Source organism: Rhodamnia argentea, chromosome 4 (assembly GCF_020921035.1).
Source record: "Rhodamnia argentea isolate NSW1041297 chromosome 4, ASM2092103v1, whole genome shotgun sequence".
Taxonomy (NCBI): Eukaryota; Viridiplantae; Streptophyta; class Magnoliopsida; order Myrtales; family Myrtaceae; genus Rhodamnia; species Rhodamnia argentea.
In genome coordinates this window covers 17,855,577-17,877,171 of record NC_063153.1, presented here as the reverse complement: position 1 = coordinate 17,877,171, position 21,595 = coordinate 17,855,577, and the positions used below count along the sequence as shown (strand labels likewise).

The 21,595-nt window shown below is 41.1% G+C and overlaps 1 protein-coding gene across 1 annotated transcript; it reads left to right on the top strand.

Annotated features, from left to right (window-relative positions):
• Positions 1-5,822: 5,822 nt before the first annotated feature.
• On the top strand, positions 5,823-7,749 carry LOC115744526 (beta-amyrin 28-monooxygenase-like). Its single transcript, XM_030679748.2, has 3 exons — positions 5,823-6,855; positions 6,991-7,178; positions 7,272-7,749. Exons 1-3 carry the CDS (start codon positions 5,895-5,897, stop codon positions 7,569-7,571), a joined length of 1,449 nt encoding a protein of 482 aa, XP_030535608.1. The 5' UTR covers positions 5,823-5,894; the 3' UTR covers positions 7,572-7,749.
• The last annotated feature ends 13,846 nt before the right edge of the window (positions 7,750-21,595 follow it).

Below are 21,595 nucleotides of genomic sequence, written 5' to 3'. Positions count from 1 at the left end.
TTAGTCCATGGATTATATGAAAACATTCAATGTTGCTTTTCTATTAATTAGGGAAAATGACACAAATCTTGTACGTTTGAACTGTGGACTGATTCCGAGAAAAAAAAACGGTAGACTTAAAATATGTTTCATGTGGATAATCAATGTTACATATTCAATTCAAATCAAGATATAATATTCCTTCTAATTTGTTTAATTCCGAAAGATGATTGGCCGTATTATTTGATGGGTGTGAATTTTTATATTTTGTGTCTCTGAGTTACATGCCCTATATCCTTTGGTGGATTGCTTAAGTGGCAAGCATTTATTTTGTCGCACTTTTTTATTTTCTAAACCTCCTACCACTCTGGTATCGGTTAATGTCGACAAGTGCAACAACAATTGGCGCAATCTCAGTTGTTGAGTCGCGATGATCCACGTCGGCATAATGAAAAGGGTCAGGACCATGAAGAGGAAGAAGACGAAGAGGAGGACCAGGTTAAACCCTTTCATGAAGACCATTCCGAGCCACCTTAGTGAAGTGAAGGGGCTCTCTTTTGCATTATCCTCCTTGGAAATGGAATGATGATTTTCATGATTTCGATGTCCAAGCGACATTTCAAACTTTGAAGGCACTATGCATCCAGAGAAAACTTCATCCATTGGCTCAGCGTAATCGAGCGAGCTTTTCGACTACAAGAATATTGAAGAGAATCGAAAAGCGGAATTTCTGGCTACCAAACCTAAAATCCGTGCCTTGATTTTTGCGGGAAAATCATAAGCGTCGAAGAGCTCCTGAAGATGCGTGGCGAATTGAAACGGGGGTTAAATTGAAGAAGGAGCTCAAGAAGAAGTTTCTTCCTGAAACTTATGTGCCAGATGTTTTATTCAAACTCCACTCTTTTATATAGGAGGAGTTGTCCTCGAAAGAGTATGCCGCCGCTGAATTTGAGCATCTCAAGCTTCGATATGATGGGATGAGGCCGAGGAGCAAACTATGGCTCATTACCTTGCCGGCATTGAACGGAAAATGCCAATGTTGTTCAGTTGTAACCCTATTGGATTTTAACGATGCTTGCAAATTACCCATAAATGCGGGGAAGCACCTCAAGGGAAAGAGCAAGAGAAGCCGTAAACCGTTAAGGACAATCTAACCAAGGAAGTTCGAGCCACGAGTCTTTCTTGCCATCGAAGGTGACCTCCTCAAAACCACTGTATAAAGAAGCATCTCAAGCTAATCATCCCAACATTTCTAGCGGTAACTTAAGAAAGTGTTTTAAGGGTCATGGATTTAGTCATATCGCTTTGGAGCGGCCTAATAGGAAGATCGTTACTCGTATGTAGGATGCACGTGAAGACGAGTCCCAATATGACTCCCTGCTCCAAGAGGACTCAATGAAGAAGAAATCACTTTCGGAGTTCAAGGAGAGTAAAGGAGCTTAAACACCATTCATCTCGAGGACGATATATGGCTTAATGTAACAACGTATGTCAGACCTAGTGAGTGCCCTTTTCATGGCAAGGCATGCAATGTCATCATTGATGGAGATGTGAGAATGGTGGGGCTACCACCATGGAGACAAACAAGCTGTTATTATGTGTGATGTCACTCCAAATGGTGTGGCCCACGCAAGGCGGAGAGTATCTAAACCTACTCAAGAAGAAGGAAGAAATCTTCTATTCCAAGTCTCATTTTTCCAAAGCATTTTAGGATTATTGTGAGGCTTAAGCTCTTATTATGGTGGAGGAAAATAAAGCAAAAGAGGAGATCCAAATAATTTTGGGATTTTTACGTAATAGGTTCCGTGACGTCATACCCGATGAAATTCCATTTAGCCTTTTTCCTGTGAAGGAAACTCAACATTGCATAAATTTTGTGGCCAATGCTTTTATTCCAAACAAGACAGCCTATCCAATGAGTCCAAAAGAGATGCTATCTCCTGACTGCATTAGGGAAATCTAATTGAAAGCAAATGGTCCATTTCGAATCTTAAAAGAGAATAAACTATGTAAGAGCAAATATGCCTGTGATTATGGTGTTTGGACAACATGTCTCCAATCTTTCTCCTTATGTTGATGATGAGAATGAGCCCAACTTGAGGACAAGACTTCTCCGACCAGAAGAATAATCTCAAGGGGACTCGTCGGCCTTATCCACCATGTACAATAGTTTTGGGGGGATAAGTTCAACTCTGCTGGCAGAATTTTAAGAGTCGATTTTTTTTACATTTTGATAAGAATTTCGTGCTCCGATTTGATCTCATAAGACACGATTGGAAAGCTCAATGTAGCTAGTTTCTAATGCATCAAGTTTCATACTATTTGGATCCTTCTAAAGGAATTCATGCTCTCCGACGCAGGAAAAAAAGCGAGAGAGGAAATTATGTTCAATTTACTAAGTTGCACTAAGTTTACACGAGAATTGGCCTCTGAGCCTTTTTACGTGGCTGTTGGGTCCTATGCCGAGGTATCTTACTCCTAGGGTCATTTTGAATCAAGATTCAATCTTCTTATTTAATTTTTGTCAAGGATTATTGGTCTTGTCTTGGAACAAAAGATAAGGGGTACTAGAATTTGTTTATGCTTGGAGGGTTGTTCCAAACTTTTTTTTTTTGTCAAAAATAAAATTTCATTCACTTTTCTTGAAATACAAGAGAAAAAAAATCTTGATTCAAAGAGCACATCATCAAATCCAGAAAAATTTCAGACAACTTCAAAATAAAACAAACTCATAATAAGAGAAATAATCGGAATAAGGTTATAGGTCATATACTCAAAGAGTACAAGTATGACTTCTTCATACCAAAATCGGTGGCCGATCATCGAATCCATCTTCAGTAATAAACACTAACGTAGAACTCCATTTGTTGCTACAGCTTAACCTTTCAGCAGTGCGCACCTATGTTTGGCATCTCCAACACCATCACCGACAAAGTAAAAAGGTTAAACGAGTATAGATCCGACACCTTTGAGAGTGAAACTTGCTCGAAACTCCTTTGATCTTCGTCAAAACTGAACTTGTTTACCAATTAAATCAGAAGAAAGCGAAATCCCGTAAACATACCCGCAAAAATTCCAAATCTAGACAAGATCAAGATAGAAATCTTCTCAAAATGGGATAGAAAAGCTTCCAGATCTATATTAAATCGGAAGAGAAAAGCTCCCCAAATGGAAGGGAAGCAACAAAGGAAATAAAGAATGAAAAAAGACAAAGAAAAATAGGAGGGGAGGGAAGATCTAGCTCAAATCCTTCCCTCCATAAAGGAAGAAGAAGGAACTTGTGTGGAGATGGGAGGTTGTTCCAAATTGAGTGTATTTAAACTCCTCTAAAGTTTCCTTGGGGGTAGAATCTCTCAATTAATAGAATTCATAATTGAACTTCTCAATTAATTGATTTCATAATTGAACTCTTGTATTAAAGCTATATCTTAACTCTTTATCTATTTTGTGGATTCAATTGATGGTGAGTTTAATGCCCCTTGTCCTGAAGTAGATTGCTTCGGTAGTGAGTACTGACCCCATTAAATACCATGCATTCTAAGGTGGATTCTTGGACGCGCTAGACATTGGGATTGTGGTTATGATAGAATCATTAAATATATTAAGTCACACATTCATCTAATAGGGTAAGCTTTTTGAATAGTTAGCAGTGATCCTACAAAATCACACATGATGTTAGAATAGAAATTCTTAAGTTCAAATATTTTCAAGTCCCATTTGTCTACTCAATTAAAAATACGTTTACCCTTAGTATTAGGCAAAAAAAATTGGACTAACGGGTGCGAGTGGTAGTGATAGAAATAAGTAGATATTAAACAACGTTTTCGTCTAATAGCTTAAATTTTTAGAACGGTTGGTAGTGATCTTATAGAATTTCACATGACAAGGCTGAGATTTTAAGGCCCATGGATGAGTAGCTGCGTGCTCAAAGAAGAAAAAAAAACAGAGGCAAGGAGGTCGGGCTCGGCTTGGACGCGGGGCAGTGGCAGAGCTCGTGACGCACAGCGGTGGTGAGGTAGTGTCCGGGTGGCTCTCGTCTAGCCTAATTAGACAACATCCGGAACTCAAATCAATCAGGATCTTGTCATGCCTGCACTGATGATATCAGACTTAAAAGCAATCGTGGAGCCACCAGCCAAAGTAGGCACTTGTAGCAGTAGGCCCAGTGACCAGGTATGTCTCTAGTCCTTGGCTTGGTTTTTGTCCACCGCCCTTATAGTTGTATCCGACTATTAATGCTCTAGTCACCATATCGTATCCCAGTTGGAAGGAGCCAGCCTATGCTTTGAGCAGCAACTATGGATCGATCGAGAGCCGAATGTGCTGTTACTACTTACTACCCAATACCCAACCCAGAAAAGGACCTCCTCGTCCTCGTTTGTGGATCAAAGATAGCACATGCTGACCTAGCTTAGCTGGTGCATGTGAACTCTCTCCCACCGTGTGTTCTGACTGGTCGACTTGGTGGTGGAGGGGCGGGGCATTTGGGACATTAGCGGAGCTTCTTTAGGCTAACAATATATAAAGAGGTTCCGTCACGTCAATTACTTAAATATTGGGCTGATAGCCGTCAAGTTAGAAAAATGTTCCCACCAACCAATTTGGACCAACGACGTCCCTGTATGTATATCTCTCAAATATCGTATCAGGAAGAACCTAGAACTGACACCGCCAAATCAATGCCCGTCCACTAAAGACTTTTTGAAGCCTCCTTCTCCATCTCAACCCCGCTCCCTATTTTCTTCCCCCCGCCTTATGAATACTAGCATTCTTCAAGCCTAGGCTAATCCCCGGACCAAATAAGCACATTTCGTATCCACTTGGAGTCAATAGCGGTAAGGAGAACATGTAAAATTATTTCGGCCCTACCCAATTCTGGGTCTCGCTGCTGAGTGTGCTTAGATACTCACATTAAGTAAACTGTTTCGGTCCCACTCTATTTTTCAACAACGTTCACTAGTTCACGTGTGGTAAGAGGAAAGTAAATTTAATTACGAAACGAACTTTTCGTTTGCATTTTCCGTGAAGATTTGGGCACTTGGATATACTATTGCACGACATGATTAGAGCTTGCCTGAATTAGGTGCATCAAATTTTGTAGTTCGGCAGCTTCTGCAACTAGTGTAGTTTTGATAAATATTCTGGTTATTTCTTGTAGGCGAAGGGACCAAAGCTAGGTACGACTCAAAACACTGTGCAGCTCCCAAGTCAAAAGTAAGGAGATTGTCCTCGTTTGACCCGGTAGGAACAAGAACACACCTCAGCATCTCTTGTTGAAAAGCCTCCAAACTTGGGCATATATTGTTGTCCAGTATGGAGGGAGAGGAAAGCCAGGAAATGTCGTTGTTCACATGATCCCCCCAAACATGCATGTAAAGCTAAGTTTTTGACACGTCTCGTTTGATGCCTCTTGCTGGACTGGGGTACTGATCAGATAATACTCACAGGAACACGTAGATATGATCCATTTTTTTTGGGTGTCCTTGGGTCTCCAAACTCAATAATGGGGATCGTGAGTTTGTATGTTGTAGATAGAAGAGAAGGGGGGCCCCGCTGATGACCAAGGCAACGAGCATTTTCAATGGCTATTATGATTAAATTGGATTAGAATGGGTTAGGGAGTCAAGCACACCTTAAACGAGTGGAATCCGAGGGAGCTCCCCTTCTTTGACTTTTGCTCAACTGGGGACTCCCAAAACTCAAGCCCCCCACTGATGACTGCTGACCATCTTTTAATTTTAAAAAAGAGAAAAAGCCTTTTACCGTTTTTTACCAAACCCCCACTTCAAACGGATGCTTCAGCCTATAAAGGGGCAAGCCCTCCTCATTGCATTGCATTGCCACCCGCACCAATACCCGACTACACAGTTGTGAGTTTTTGAGTTGAAGTTGAAGCGCAGGGAGCTCAGGAGAGGATGATGGAGGTGAACATGTATGCGGCTCTGCTCTTGTCCTTCGTCTCCTTCGTCACCATCTCCCTCTTCGGGATGGTGTACAAGCACCTCTCCCACTTCCGGGGCAACAACCTCCCTCCCGGCAAATTCGGCCTCCCCTTCCTCGGTGAGACCCTCCACTTCCTTAGATCCGGATGGGATGGCCACCCCGAGAAGTTCATCTTCGACCGCATCTCCGCCTACTCCTCCCAGGTCTTCAAGACCTCCATCCTGGCCGAGCCCACCGCCGTCTTCTGTGGCGCCCCCGGCAACAAGTTCCTCTTCTCCAACGAGAACAAGCTCGTCACCGCCTGGTGGCCCGACTCCGTCAACAAGGTCTTCCCCTCCTCCCTCCAGACCTCGTCCAAGGAAGAGGCCAAGAAGATGCGCAAGATGCTCCCCAACTTCCTCAAGCCCGAGGCCTTGCAGCGCTACATCGGCATGATGGACGAGATCGCCCACCGCCACTTCGCCATGTCCTGGGAGAACAAGGACGAGGTCGTCGTCTTCCCTCTCGCCAAGCGCTTCACCTTCTGGCTCGCCTGCCGAGTCTTCGTCAGCGTCCAGGACCCCGACCACGTCGCCAAGTTCGCCGACCCTTTCAACGACATCGCCTCCGGGATCTTCTCCGTCCCCATCGACCTGCCGGGGACCCCCCTCAACAAAGCGAAGCACGCCTCCAACTTCATAAGGAAGGAGCTGAGGGCCATCATCAAGCAAAGGAAGCTGGACTTGGCGGAAGGCAGGGCGTCGGCCACTCAGGACATATTGTCGCACATGCTGTTGGCCACGGACGAAGACGGGAAGCACATGAACGAGATGGACATCGCTGATAAGATCTTGGGATTGTTGATCGGGGGCCACGACACTGCCAGTGCTGCCTGTACCTTCATCGTCAAGTACCTCGCCGAGCTTCCCGACGTCTACGAGCGAGTCTACCAGGGTATTCTTCTTCTTCTTCTTTCGAATAGAAATGATTTGGTCGGGTACTATTAGGATTCGATTAGAAAGCCCTTTCGTCCTGTCTAGTCTAGTGTAGAATCTGATCTAGATATATGTGTGTGTATATGGTGAATAGAGCAAATGGAGATTGCCAACTCGAAAGCCCCAGGGGAGTTGTTGAACTGGGATGACATCCAGAAGATGAGATACTCATGGAACGTGGCGTGCGAGGTGCTGCGATTGGCGCCTCCCCTCCAGGGAGCATTCAGAGAAGCCCTCAATGACTTCATCTTCAACGGTTTCTCCATTCCGAAAGGCTGGAAGGTAAATTTAACTACCATTAATCGATTGATTATTCACCTTGCCAAACCCCCACAACGCATATATATTGATCTTTTAATGAATATTTGGACACAGATCTACTGGAGTGCCCATTCGACTCACAGGAGCGCCGAATACTTCCCGGAGCCCGAGAAGTTCGACCCGTCACGATACGATGGGAACGGACCAGCGCCGTACACGTTTGTGCCGTTTGGGGGAGGGCCGAGGATGTGCCCAGGGAAAGAGTACGCGCGCTTGGAGATACTCGTGTTCATGCACAACGTGGTGAAGAGGTTCAAGTGGGAGAATCTCATCCCAGACGAGAAGATTGTGGTTGATCCCATGCCCATGCCTGCCAAGGGTCTCCCCGTTCGCCTCATCCCCCACAAAGCTTGATCCCAACTGCCTCTGCATTTCCTTTCACGTGTATGAAAACCAAGAAGAAGGGGCGCAGCTTCGTTACCTGAGTTTTTGTGCCTCCTGTTTCCATTTTCGTTTATGCGATCCGATCTAGAGATTTAAAAAATGTAAAAAAAGACAAACAAAGTTTATGAATAAACATATTGTCCCACTCATGTGTTGTCCCATGATATACTTTGCTTCAACTCGATCTTATACTTTTGCCTGTTGGGTATGGTCGGCTCCGTGTCGACGATGCAGCGTTTGCCCATCTTGCTTTGTTACCACTAGGAAAAAAGTCACAAAAAACCCCAAATTATATCCATTGTGACACATTTATTTAATTTTTTTTTGCGTCATAAAATACCCAAAACTTTTATTCATGTGACACATTTATCCTAAACTTATACTAGTGTGACACATTTACCTCTCTTTTATTTGTGACACTAAAAATCTTAAATTTGTATCCGTGTAATATATTTATCTCAAAATTTAGAGCAAATATGTCACAAAGGCCCTGTTTGGTTCAGCATTTGGCCAAGGGATTTTGAGAAAATGCAAATACCTTTGGGCTAAAGGCTTTTTTCAAAATGTAAGTAGTGTTTGGTAAAGTATATTTTGGAAACACATTTGGAAAGCAACTTTGACATAAATGTTGTTTGGTGAAAAGTGAACTTTATAAAATGTTTTTTCTTTATGAAAAAAAGGCGGCGGCGGCGGCAACGGTGGCGATAGGTGATAGCGGCCGGTGGTGGCGGCGGCGAGTGACCAGCAACGGCGGCCGATGGACGATGGCGGTGGGCAGCGGCGACGGCAAGCGAAGGTGACAAAATTAAAATAATAATAAAAATTAGTTGCATTTTGCAAAAGTCCTTTAGCCCAAATGCTCATTTGCAATACTGAATCAAACATGGCCAAACCTACAAGTTTTGGGATTTTTTGTGTCACGAAAAGATGATTTGGAGTAAATATGTCACATTGATGTAATTTTGAAATTTTTTGTGTCATAAAAAAATATTTGGGATAAATATGTTGTACGAGTATAAATTTGGGGTTTTTGATATCACAAAAAGAAGTTTAAGGTAAATATGTTACGGTGGGCATAATTTAGAATTTTTGGTGGTATTTTCCTTTTATCATTATAGCATTCTCATTTCATCACTTCCACTGGGGCATCAAAACACGCAAAACTACTTTTTTGACATAACACAGCGTTGGTATCAGCGTTGACTTAATCAATGCTTTTGAGATCTTTTCGGGAGAGAATATGCTCGATCCACCAAATTCTACCGAATCAAGCTATCCGCGGTTATCCTCATCAGTTTAACTCCAAGATACGAATAAATGAAGCAAGAATTGTTGGATACAAGTGTTGTGTTGTTAGGGAGAAAGCTAACAATTCATCGGCAGCAACAACCAGCCTCTACATTCAAGCAATATCAACTCCAACAACAGCAGGTATAGTGCTGGAAAATTAGAGACAAGGATTTGCTTCGTCCGCCTACAATTTTTCATTCCAAAAACTTTACTCCACTCATTTTTCAAGCTTTTAATTTTTCTTGGCATCATCACCAACTATCAACATTTCATCCACGGAGAGTAGGACGATAATGAAATCATTATTCAAGAATATTTTCATAAGAGACAAGAATTTGAGTTAGTCTTACGCTATCCATAATCCTCCGTGAATAATTCAAACTTCATGTACCATTGCCTGAGTTCTTGCTTGAGACCATATAACATTTTCCTCAACCTGCATAAAAGTTGCTTCTTGCCTTTAGCTTCACAACCCTCGAGCTACTCCATATATGTTTCTTCTTCTAAGTGAATATATTTTTATATCAAGCTGCTCAATTTCTAAATCTAACCTAGCTGCCAAATCGAGAACAATTCGCATAGAACTTTCTTTTTACCACTGATGAAAGATCTCTTCGAATCAAAGCCCTTAACTTAAAGCCCAGCCTTGTATTGAGGTAGCAAACTACTTTCTTTTGTCTTTAACTTGAAAGTCCACTTGCTTTTCGAGAAGAAATTGAGCGGGTTGGTGTAAAATGAATAAACAAAAGTTATTTTTCGAAACTAAGATTTTCTTGAAAGCGATCACTTGTATCGCTTATTAAAATTACTGAATGATTTTTTTTATTATCCACAAAAATGTACAAACACAAATTATTATCGATAACAAAAAATGTTTTTTGTTAACCAATTATTCAACCGATACAAGCGATCATTTTTAGGAAAATATTTTCAACTCATTCATTCTACGCGAAACAAATAAACCCAAGTATTCTCTTGCCTTTAGGTAGCTTCAGTAATTCAATACGAGGTTCTCATACAAGGATTTGAGCTCCTTATGTACGTCTTCATGCTACTTATATCTTTTGCCACACGACATAGCCTCTTGATAAATTTCTGGCTCTCATGTATCCGTGAGTAACACATACTTATGTGGCTATATCTCTGTGAAGGTTTTTGTTGGGGCTAACAATGCAACATAAAAGGAGGGTTTAATAGGCCGAGTATTGATAGTCTAAAACTTTTGCGAAATATCAAACAATCAGCACTTAAGATAGCATTGCAGCATGTGTGATGCTAGTAAGTAAGTCAAAGTGAGTAAAAATAACACAACAACAATATATTATAATTCGGCTTTATAACCAAGCATACATCCACTCTTAGATTAACATTCTTAATCGTGGCTGGGTTCCACTTGTGATGCCCTAGAATTTTGACATCCGTAAGATAACCGGCCTCAATTTAGGTCCAATTGTGAATTTCAGTTTGTCATATAAAATTGGATTTTGAGGATTTAAGTGACAATGGTTGGATATTTTCTAAGACGTTGGTCAGAATAGATTAGGCTTTGTTAGTTCGGTTGTCGCATAATAGCTTCGAGAACCGCACGCTCGAGCCTAATCCCGACCGAGCTCGAGTTACGAAAAGACCAAAATGCCCTCCGTCGATTGAGCCAAATGTCCAACCAGTCCTAAAATATCAAAATGCCCCTGCCTTTTATGCACTTGAAGACAAAAGATTTGAATTTTGTGGGTTCTACAAGTCTAGTCTCACCAAGCCCATCACCTCACTCTTACATCCATCACATCTAGTCAAGTCAACTCTCTCTCTCTCTCTCTCTCTTCTCTTTCTCTCTCTCCCCCTCCACCTTGCGGTTTTGCGCGGCCACCAACCCCTCCATTTGCCGTTGCTCCGGCCATCTTGAGTTGCCGCCTTGTCCGCTTGTCGCCGGCCAATCGTTGCACCGTCCACCGTTCGTCCCTCGCCACCACCGCCACTCTCTTTCTCCCCCCACTCACCTCGGTTGGTCTCGGCAACCACCCGACCTCGACACCCCCTCACCTGCCCACTCCGCCCGCAATCGCCCAACCCCCGACCATCCCTCGACGTCCGACGCTGCGTCCTAGCTGCTAGCTCTTCATGCCGCCCCCAACTACCCTTGCCGTCGTTGTTGTTGCCGGCCTCGCAGAGCTTGAGTACCACGACGTCTCCCCTTCACTCTCTATTCAACCGCGGCTCCGTCGCCTCCACCCGTTGTCTCGCTTTGCTGCCGGCCTCTCATCACCCTACGGTAGCCCCGAACTCCTCCGCTAGCCGTTCTGCCCTCCTTCGCCACCTCGCCCGATTTGCGCCTTTACGGCCGACGTGCCTTGCCGTGAGCCACGGCCGCCGCGAGTCGCCGCCGCTCATGCCGTCTTGTCATCGCCATCGTTGGATTGCGGTTAGCCCCTAACTCTTGGTTAGGATGCTAATTGCATTTAGGGATAGGTAATTAGTTTATTAGGGTGCTTAGGTAGATTAATTAGGGTCGATTAAGATTAGAAATTTGGTTTAGGCTAAATGACCCTAATCGCTTAAGTTAGTTTAGTTAGCTAAGGATCGGCAGCTATTTGGTGATAGATTGATTGATTATTGATTGCCGCGGTTTAATCGCGAGCGAGCGATAAGTTAGAAACAAGTGTATGATCGATTACCGAATTGAATTAATTAAAACCGACTTGATGTTATGAAACGGACCTTAATAAGCATAGTCGAATTGAATATTCATAACTGATTCAAATGATGTTGGTTTGATCAATCGTCCGTATTGATTGTTTGGTTGAATGTATTGCCCACTGTCTAGTGTTATGGGTGACTATTTGGGGGGTTAATCGCCCGGTGACAGTTGCAAGGTCCGGTCTTTAAAGCTGTGCATTCATATAAGCATGTATGGATCAAATTGCATGTTTTGGCATGAAAATGGCCTTGCGTCGAGTTTTTGAGCACGTCTGCATGAGCATTCGGTTAAAAACAAAAATAAAAACCGATTAGTTGCTGGATGTGCTTGAATGATCATATAATGGGATTGTAATGAGATCCCCGACAAGTTCATACCATGCCGGTTGTACAGAACCACACGACTTATTAGACACATGTCAATCCGTGCCCATGCCAATAGTATGCATCACACGGATTGTCGGATGCTGGTCGTAGCTTGTGACAGACCGATGCTCCTTATAGGAATGCTTGTCTCCTATGCCGTGCCGCTTGCACCGGATACATGATTTTTAATCGCCGTCACTGGAAGTAAGAGACAATGCCTAGTCTTGCCGATAGACACCGCCCGACGTAGTGTTAGGCCATACCAGTTGTGTGCGTCATCCACGCCGATCACGTGGGTCATCTATTAATAAATGGATTTCGTGTGGTGTCCTATGCATGCAATTTAATGTAATGTCATGCCAATTGATTGTTTGATGTAACTGTTGGGTCAAGTCGAGCATTGCATTATGTATAGCTAAAGGCTGGTAAGCTTGCATGTAATTGACGTATACATTGTGATTCCGTGTTTGGTTGATAGAATGCTCTAAGCGAATCAACGCCCTAGCTAAGCTTAGGCGTTGACTTATTGAGATTATTCTTATTCTGTTGTTTAACACTTTCAGATCCCAAATAATGGAGAGACATATCCGATTCGGCATCCCTACAAGTTAGTCTTTTTATATCATCCACTATCCAATCGTGGGCACAGAGCATATCCGGGAGCACCACATCATGACAATCTACGTGGACGAGGGGTTACCTCACTTAGTGGCATACCTCTTCAAAGCCCGATTCTTTCGTAACGAGGACCAGCTCTTCGGCTCACTTCGTGGATTTGAGGGGCCACCTAACCCCTTATGTCCCCGCCTAGGATCCAATGGATTTAGATGCACCCGATGGAGAGGTAATGGACCTTGAGTTCGATATGGTCCGAACCCTCTATGGCCACACCCTCTTCTAGCCGGGACTCTTTGTCCTAGGCATGTGACGATCCCCTTTTTGAGAGCCCTTTTGATGCTTAGGCCGAGGGTGACGTAGCCCCTCTTTTGGGAGTAGATGAGAGATTAACCCTTCCCGATCGCGGTATCTTTTTTTGATCTTAGAGAGCCTCCCTAAAGAATGGGGTTGTTAATAATCATCTATTTGTATTAATGAATTGAAAACTATCTTTTGGTTGAATGACTATGTTGCTTTCCTGCTTTTCTATCCCTATTTGATATTTTGTCCGGGAGTTGTACGTTTTCGCTTGCGTAATAAAAGATAAAATGATTGAGTTGATAACGTGCATGGAACGTTATCCTTCATGACCTGTGGCGATTTGGTAGAGATGTTGCGTGCTCAAGAGTCGAGACGTAACACCATTAGCAAGTGGCAATGCAAGTTACAATTGCCTAGTGTAGTTCCCTTCACTTGATAGATCACATTATCGGGACATAAGAACATCACACTTACTCTTGTACACTTGACACTTCAATATTACAGTGATAACCTAAATATAAAGAGATATATAGAACAATATTAGTGACGATTTTTAGCTTAGAAGACAATAACATTATTTTCATGTTATATCTCTCTTCTTTGCAGCAATACTGGTTCTTACATGCTAAGGTCTTCAATATGTCCGTTTTTTGACCTTCAAGAACGATTTGCTAGCCGTTTGAGAGTTATTGGGGGCTTTCTCTGCCAATATCGAGATTGCTTGTAGTGTCTTAGGTTGCTACTTCCTTACTATTCGTGCTTTAGTTTAATATGATATTACATAACATGATGGTGCAAGTGGAAGACTAGAAACATAAGACAATCAGACGGCTATACATTAACATACAAGTGCATTCAAAAGACTTAGGCATGACACCTAAAGGTATGGCCTCATAGGGTTCTCCACCCGTATCAAGTACGCAAATAGACCACTTAATGATTTCTGAAAATAACTTCATTTTATATATCATGAACGTTTAAATACATCGTTCCAAAAACAAAAGAAAGACAGATAACCGGGAGACAATAAAAAAGGTCTCAGCTCCTTCCATAAACCACCATCGCCGGCATGTCACATCGACGCCATGTCTACAAGCATCACACGGCTAAAGTCACCGCCGTGATCTCCATCGTCCAAAAGCCTACATGTACAACCTATAATAATTGCCTTCCATCACACTAGTAACTCATACTATCTCCATCGTTGCCATCACTATCATCACCCGTAAGAAGACACGGGAATGGCTCAATCCATTATCCTAAGCCTCGTATGTGAACAACGATGAAATGATGCTCAATACGTCCCATCGATTGTCTTATATTGATTATCACTATTGTGCATAGCTTCCCGTAATGCATGAATGGGGGACATGGCTTGGTACGCACCTCTTATGTCCTCGTAATATGCACAAGTGTGCCAAAGTGATAGGTAACCCTAGTGGAAGGAGCGATGGTTGACATAACTATCTAGCTAAAAAGATAACAACCAATGAGGATGAGCATGAAACCTAGCAAGCAGCACGTCTATCAAACGACTAAACTATCTAATATATCCATTGATTAAGCAAAAAACCCATGAGCAATAACACCAGGGCACGCAATGTCAATCACCATGTGCATACACAAATGGCCACAAGAACTCATACATGAAACAGGCCCGACAAACGAGCTACAATACCCCGCAATTGGCCTTTTCGGTGCTTGCGGGCCGAACCTCCTCTTGTACGGTGCGACTTTAATTTGTGTCTATTCAACAATAAATGGAGCAATCAACTCACATAATTTACTTACCCATGGCCTACCGAAGCTAGTAAAAGTGACAGATCATGCATGCAACATCATCCTTTCCCAACATGTAAGTAAAATTACCCTCCGGGACACCCACATTTCAAACCACGCCTTTAGCTAATCGAGGGATCTTTGGATAGGCTAATAATGAGGATAGAAGCACTACTTCCTTTAGGTCGATGTGCAAAGAAGAATGAAGCCCCGAGTCACCAAATGAACCACGGACCTCCCCTTCCTTCTTCGGTATCATTAGAGTTAGGGTGAGAGAGAGAGAGCGAGCGTTGAGGCGACAGAGGGCTCGAGCCGTCACTAGGCTCGAGCTCGAAGGAATAACGGTGGTATCGATTTGGTGGCATCATTGGTAGTCGGGCGAGATTGAGAGAGATGAGCCGAGAAGGAGAGCAGGAGGATGAACCGAGGGAGAGGAGAGGGAGAGCTCCTATGGGGGTTGTCCACGAGGGGTGAGAATGAGGAGAGAGAGAGTGAGTTTAGGGTTTATATAGGTGGAGGAGTAGGTGGGTCGGTTAATAGAGGTTTCACGGTTCAATTTAGTTTGAACTTTAGGCGCGGCCCATGCTTGCGGGGTCCCAAAATAAATATCAAAACATAACGGTCCGACGTTTCAAATTTTGTTGCGCTCGTTAACAAGCTAACGTCTAATAATTCCCTACACAATAATTCACATTTGCCACGATATCGAGCCCGATAATTATCGTTCTGCATTTTAATCCCTTTTTAGGTCGTCACATTGCTTTTACAACCTCTTCTCTCACTCACATAGGTTTACGAAAAAGGCTTCTAATGTAGTTGTCTTGTCTAAGAAATCCGTCCGCCGTGTTGTATCTAGCAATAACACCTAGAGGGGGGGGTGAATAGGTGCTTCTAAACAAAAAGTGAAACTTAATGCGGAATTAAACAGCTTTCAAGTCCAATCGAATGAGATCAATGAAACAACGTGCATGTGATCTAACAAAATATTAAGAGTTTAGAGAAAGTGAGATTGCATGCTGAGTTTATTGTGGTTCGGCTTGTTAGGCCTACGTCCACTCTCCCACGATGACAATCAATTGGATGGACTCCACTAAAATGAATCAATGGAGGTTACAAGAGATGATACTCTCGATCGCTCTTACAACACCTAACTCAAAACAAGTATATGAATATGAACAACTCCGGCCCTTTTGAAATTATATATGTTCATTGACTCACTTTGCTGGTCACCATGGCTCTTCTATTATACGCCTTTGCTTCTAAACTAGCCGTTAGATAGACCTTCAAAGGATCGCTCTTCAATCATTGATTGGACTTCATCAATCGTGACTCGTACGAGACCGTATCTTTGAGAATATATGGTCGCTGTTGGAGTAAAGTCCGAACTCTTCAGATTCGGTCGCCCATACAATCATCAATTTCCAAAAGTAGAGTTAATTTAAATAAACCACAAAACTTATTTATGGAAAGTAATATCCAATCGTAGATACTCTTCCGATTTGGTTGAAGAAATATCTTGTCAATCAAATATTGCAAGCTTCCATGAAAGATACGCCATTATTGAAAAACTGCCAAAAGTGGGTCTTCAGAATCTATCCCAAAGAAATCGTACAATCCGAACTTTATCCAAAAGCAGCCTTTAGAAATAGAGACCATCCGAATCTAAACAGACTTTGGAACAGTGACACCGAGCCTTAATAAAGTCCTTTTGACATGTCATGTAAGGCTTCAAACGAAAGCAACCTTCGGAGGCGATCATATACATTATCCGAACTACTTCGAAGCAAATATATGACTACTTCTACTTGAGCCAAAATGCCAGAGTTTGATCAATATAAGCTTCGTTCACCTCGTTCATTCCTCAACAAACGTTAAGAACATTTATACAGATTCTATTTGAACAAATATAGTTTTTTTAGAATCAAAATATTCGAAGGGAAGGTTTTCTCAACACACTGCTTTTCTGATACAAAATCCAATTTATCGGCTAAGGAATCTAGAGCTTCAACGGCTATTTTTTGTACCATTAATGGTTTTCTTCTAGTGCGTATCTCACTATCATCAAACCTAATGCATTATTTACACGATCTAATACACACTATCACCGATGCAAATTGTGAGTGACCCGGTCGACTATTTTCGTAATGATACGAACCTGTTTGATGTGTGATGTTAAGATCAATGATCTTTTTCATCTTCATTAGTACTAAAAGCTAAGATAACTATCTCAACTGGCCCTTCCAAGCTACCATAAGACATCAATCTCTCTAGTACTTGGTCTCCCAAAAGTCAAAGACTAATAGCTCGTCTTCATCGATTTGTAGTATCATTGATAATGATAACCTATTTTGGTATTTGCATTCATCGTTGTAACCATAAGCGCTAAAGATAGTTTGATGATCATTAAAATATCATAGGGATGTTTTCCAACAGTCTACATTATCTTCCGGATCTTCTTACTTGAGGCACGATGGGGTATTCTTGCTCAACGGGTTGTTCTTGCACAACTCCTCATTTTGGCTCAATTTTCACACCTGTTTCACTTGAAGAATCAATATTTTTGTGTAGACTCAACGACTTCACGATTGCAATGATTTTCTTGCACTTCTCCCCCTTAATTTCCACCCAATGTGATAATAGGATTTAGACTAAAACTAATAGAGTGTTAAGCTACATTCTTTGACCTCACTAACTTGTCAATGTCTTCAATGATTTGGTTTTAAAAGAAAACCACATCTCAACCTCTAATGACTTTCTCTGTAGATAGACCCCATGACATCTAGCAATACTATTCACGTCCATATCCTAAGAAAATACATTGCTTTGATCAACTAATGAGTCCCCCACTGCATTTACCTTCCTTCTTAATCGAATAAGCTTGCATAATATAGTTAGTTCAAATATTTTTGCTCCTAGCCACTACCATTGAAAACTTACTCAATTTTCATTTGCCATCACAAAAAGAATTGCACTGACCACCATTATCCGAGGTACTTTTGGAGAACAAATGAAGACGAATGTCCTGAATAGTAGCAAATTACATCTAACAATAGTTCTAATTGAATATCTCACATATTGATAATCTTAGAAATACCAATGTTCCCATTCTAACGAAATCAAAATCACCATGCGATATGATGCGAAGTAGTCGCAATGAGAGGTAACATGAAATGACCATGCGGAGTTAACCACCCACCAAGAGTATTGGCATGTAAGGTTCACACAAGCATCGTTATAAATGAGCACAACATCACCCTTGGATGTAACTGCTGTTGTCTCTTGTTTCTTGAGTTACTTTAAACCTATTTTAAGCAACATGTCTTCTACTTGCTGGGAAGTTTTCTATTAATTCAAGTCCAAATTCCCTAACAAAATTAAGCTCAAATCCCATGCTGTCAATCCAAACATGCAAATGCAATGCATGAATGCTAAAAAATGAATATGGAAAATGATTTAGCTGTTTTTTTTTTGTGAGAACTAAAATTAGTTCTAATTTTGTATGCATAAATGACTTTAAAAGATTAGTCAAAATTTCGGGAACAAAAATTTTGTCCAGTTACCAAATACGTTCTTATCATAATTTTGTGGGGTCTTCTTATCAACAATTTTGATCCAAAAAAGTGATTCTTATTAGAATTGATTTTTCTGAAATTTTATCTTACATTTTGAATTAATTGAAGATTAATTCATATTGATTCTCTTGTATAATATATTGCATATTGCATATAACATTTTTTCATGTTAATTCGTTTAATTGCCATGTCATAACAAATCATTTTAAGCTTAAGAAAAGAGAGATCATATTGGGTTAGCGTGTGATTTCAAATTTGCTTGAGCTCTCCCGAGCTTATATCAAATTGCAATGAGGGAATATCAAATTCGATCTTAGTGTGGTCGGTGGCATGTGTATGTGTACATGCAAATGAGTTTCCATCATTTTTTTAGGAAGGTAGACCGAAAACCTTATCAAACGGTCGGGAGAAACCGTTCAATTCTACGCAACCACATAAATCCAGGTCCGGGAACTTGGTTATGTCATTATTTCCACAAACTCCTTTTTGGCACCGACGTTGAGTATTTTCTAAACGTGTTTCATGCAAATTTTCAATCCATTTTTAAATTAATGAGGTAAGCCAATGCTAAGTGTTTACACATGTTGTTTTTGTCTTTTTCTAAATTTTCTAAAATTAGACTAAGTCTAAAGTACCCAAACCTAAGCAAATCGCAACCAATGAAATCAAGTGCACAATCAAGGAATCATGACATTTGTAAATCGCATAATATACTAATGAAGCCCTAAGAGCTTAGAGTAATGTGATTCGGGTTTAATTTCAAAGATGCTTATGATTTTCTTAAAAAAAAAAAAAAAAATTTATGAAATTTAGGGAATCTAGGGCCAAATTTATGAAAAATAGGTCAAATTAGCCTAATCTAAGCTTTTTCTATTTTTAGCGATTTTCTGAAATTTTCCTGATTGTTTAGAATTTTTTTCCAATTTTTTTCAAACTTTTTTCTTTTAATTTTAATTTTTTGTTATCTTGTATATTTTTCTTTGAAAATGAGACCATGTTCTGTTTTAGGTTGAGGAAAAAATGATAAGAGAACCGAAAGGGAAAAGTGAGAGATGCGAGACTTCATTATGTTTTGTGATTCTTAAAAGTAATTCTTTTTTCCAAAATTAATTTTTTTTTGTTCCTATTTTTCCTTCAAAACTGTTCTTGGAAGCGGAATTAGAATTAGAATCATTTACGTCGTCAAAAATGATTCTCATCCTTATTTATTTCGGGGAGCAGAATTAGAAAATCAGAATGGTCGTCATGCAGGCCCTTAAAGATCTTGTAATTTATTTCCCAATTTTCAGCATTTGTTTCTTGACCAACCTGATGGAAAACACTATTGGCAATCCATCGTTGAACAAAGCTAACTATTTGCAGTACATTTGCTCCCATTATTTATCTTTCTCGTCTCCTTTAACCTCATCCCATTGAGAAGATGATATAGATCTTTACAATGCACTGTTTCTTCCGTCCAAGGCTTCCCCAATGGAATAATTTAAGACATTTAACTTAAACACGGCGCCACTTGTTTCTTCCAAATAATTTTAGAACCTTCAAACTGGCTTTGATACCACTTTATTGGAGAGAAAGCTAACAATTCTACCTCAAGAGCAAACCTGCTACTATAGTCAAGCAATGTCAACCTCAAAGACAGGAAATATATTGCTGGAAACAAGGTAGCAACAACACCAACAAATTTTTCGTGAAAAACCCAATGCGGGAAAGATGCACAATAGTTCATCTCATCACACAACTTGAAGCTCAACACATTAACAATGTAGCGCTATAGTGGATTAACACCAAATTTAACCATTGCCAGAGAAATTGAGAGAATTTGAAAAAGCATTTCAACAATTGGAACATTCCCTTTGTAGATTTTTGATCTCATGAACACAAACATCTGATTCCAACGAGTTTTCACCGTTGATTCTTCCCGAAAGTTGGCTGCCTCGTCTCCTCTCAAAACCGTCGGCCTCTGTCCCTCTGTTTTTTTTTCCTTTTTCTGCGGTCCCCCCACGACCGTTCAGCTGCTCCTCTTCTCTTTGTTTTTCCATTTATAGGATGACGAGCTGGGCCCATGAGGCAGACCCAGCCCAACAAGTGTGGATAGCCCTCACGTCAAGTTCAATTCTTTCAAATTCAAGATTTGTACTCTTTAAGTGAAGTCACTAAGAGTTCAACAACCTCCTAAAGAAAAGTTGTTAACATATAAATAGAGATCAAGCCACTGATCCACTGGAACTACGTGACATTAAGTCGTTAAGAGCATGGAAAAGGGTATAATAACCAAGCCGCTGCCGGCGAGAGTAATCGGCTCCCGGTTTCGGGAAACCGTGGATCGGACCGGAGGTCCCTCCCGACCATACTAGATTGAGTGATCCGGTTCGGTTCCCAAGCGGTTTAATAAAGCCGGTTGAGTTTGACTTGTTGAAGATTTTAAACACAACAAATATTGCTCCTGAATTCTTGAATTTCGAATTCATGGCGAGAGTTGATGAATAATTCTCAAATTGGGTCTCTTCGTGGATACGTGAACTGCTGTGGAAGATGAAAGGAAGGGGGATCTCACGAAGCCTGCAAGTGAAGTTTTGTACCTTGAAGTCTGAGCATGCCGAGACTTGAAAAATTACATCTACCCTGACGGACCAAGTTCAGTGAGAGATTACTACATCTACATGCCGCAAGCTTCGATATTTAGAATATTAGGTTTTGTATTTAAAAAATAGAAAAATGAAAAGAAAATGTCGGTCCGATTCCCCCTAGAACTGGGCACCACACAACTTGGTCTCCGGTTCCATTTTTATGTAGAAAAAGATGCCCTCTACGATCACTAGAAAAATGGAATACCATCACGAAATCTTTCGTTCATATAATTTAAGGCATCCTATCACGACTAAATCAAATTGAAATACATTTCACTTTTCAATCTTCATTTCTCAGTTGTCTGTCGTAGTCTTTGATATCATTATTGCTGTTTTCTTGAGGAGTGCCGGGAGAGAGAGAGAGAGAGAGAGAGAGAGAGAGAGTCAAATGATGTCACGGAAGAGTTGGGCTAGATGATAAATCGTGCCACTATGGATGTAAAACATAAGGGAATAATAATGTTACATCCATTTTTATTAAGGGAGCCTCATAATGCCGGGCGAAGGGGACCGACTGATTCATTCCATGGGGACGCTTTATTCTCGAGGAAAGGAATAAATAGAAATCCGTCCAGGTAAAGCGACAACCATCGTAAAAAAATTTATGCATGAGGTTGAGGGCCTTTTTGGACATTGCACACTTCATCTTGTCATCAAACAGTTACGGCTTTTAAGGCACTCGAATCACAAGACCATTTATAAGACAGAGTGAGACGAGAAAGGTTGGAATTCCAAATTCAAATTTCCT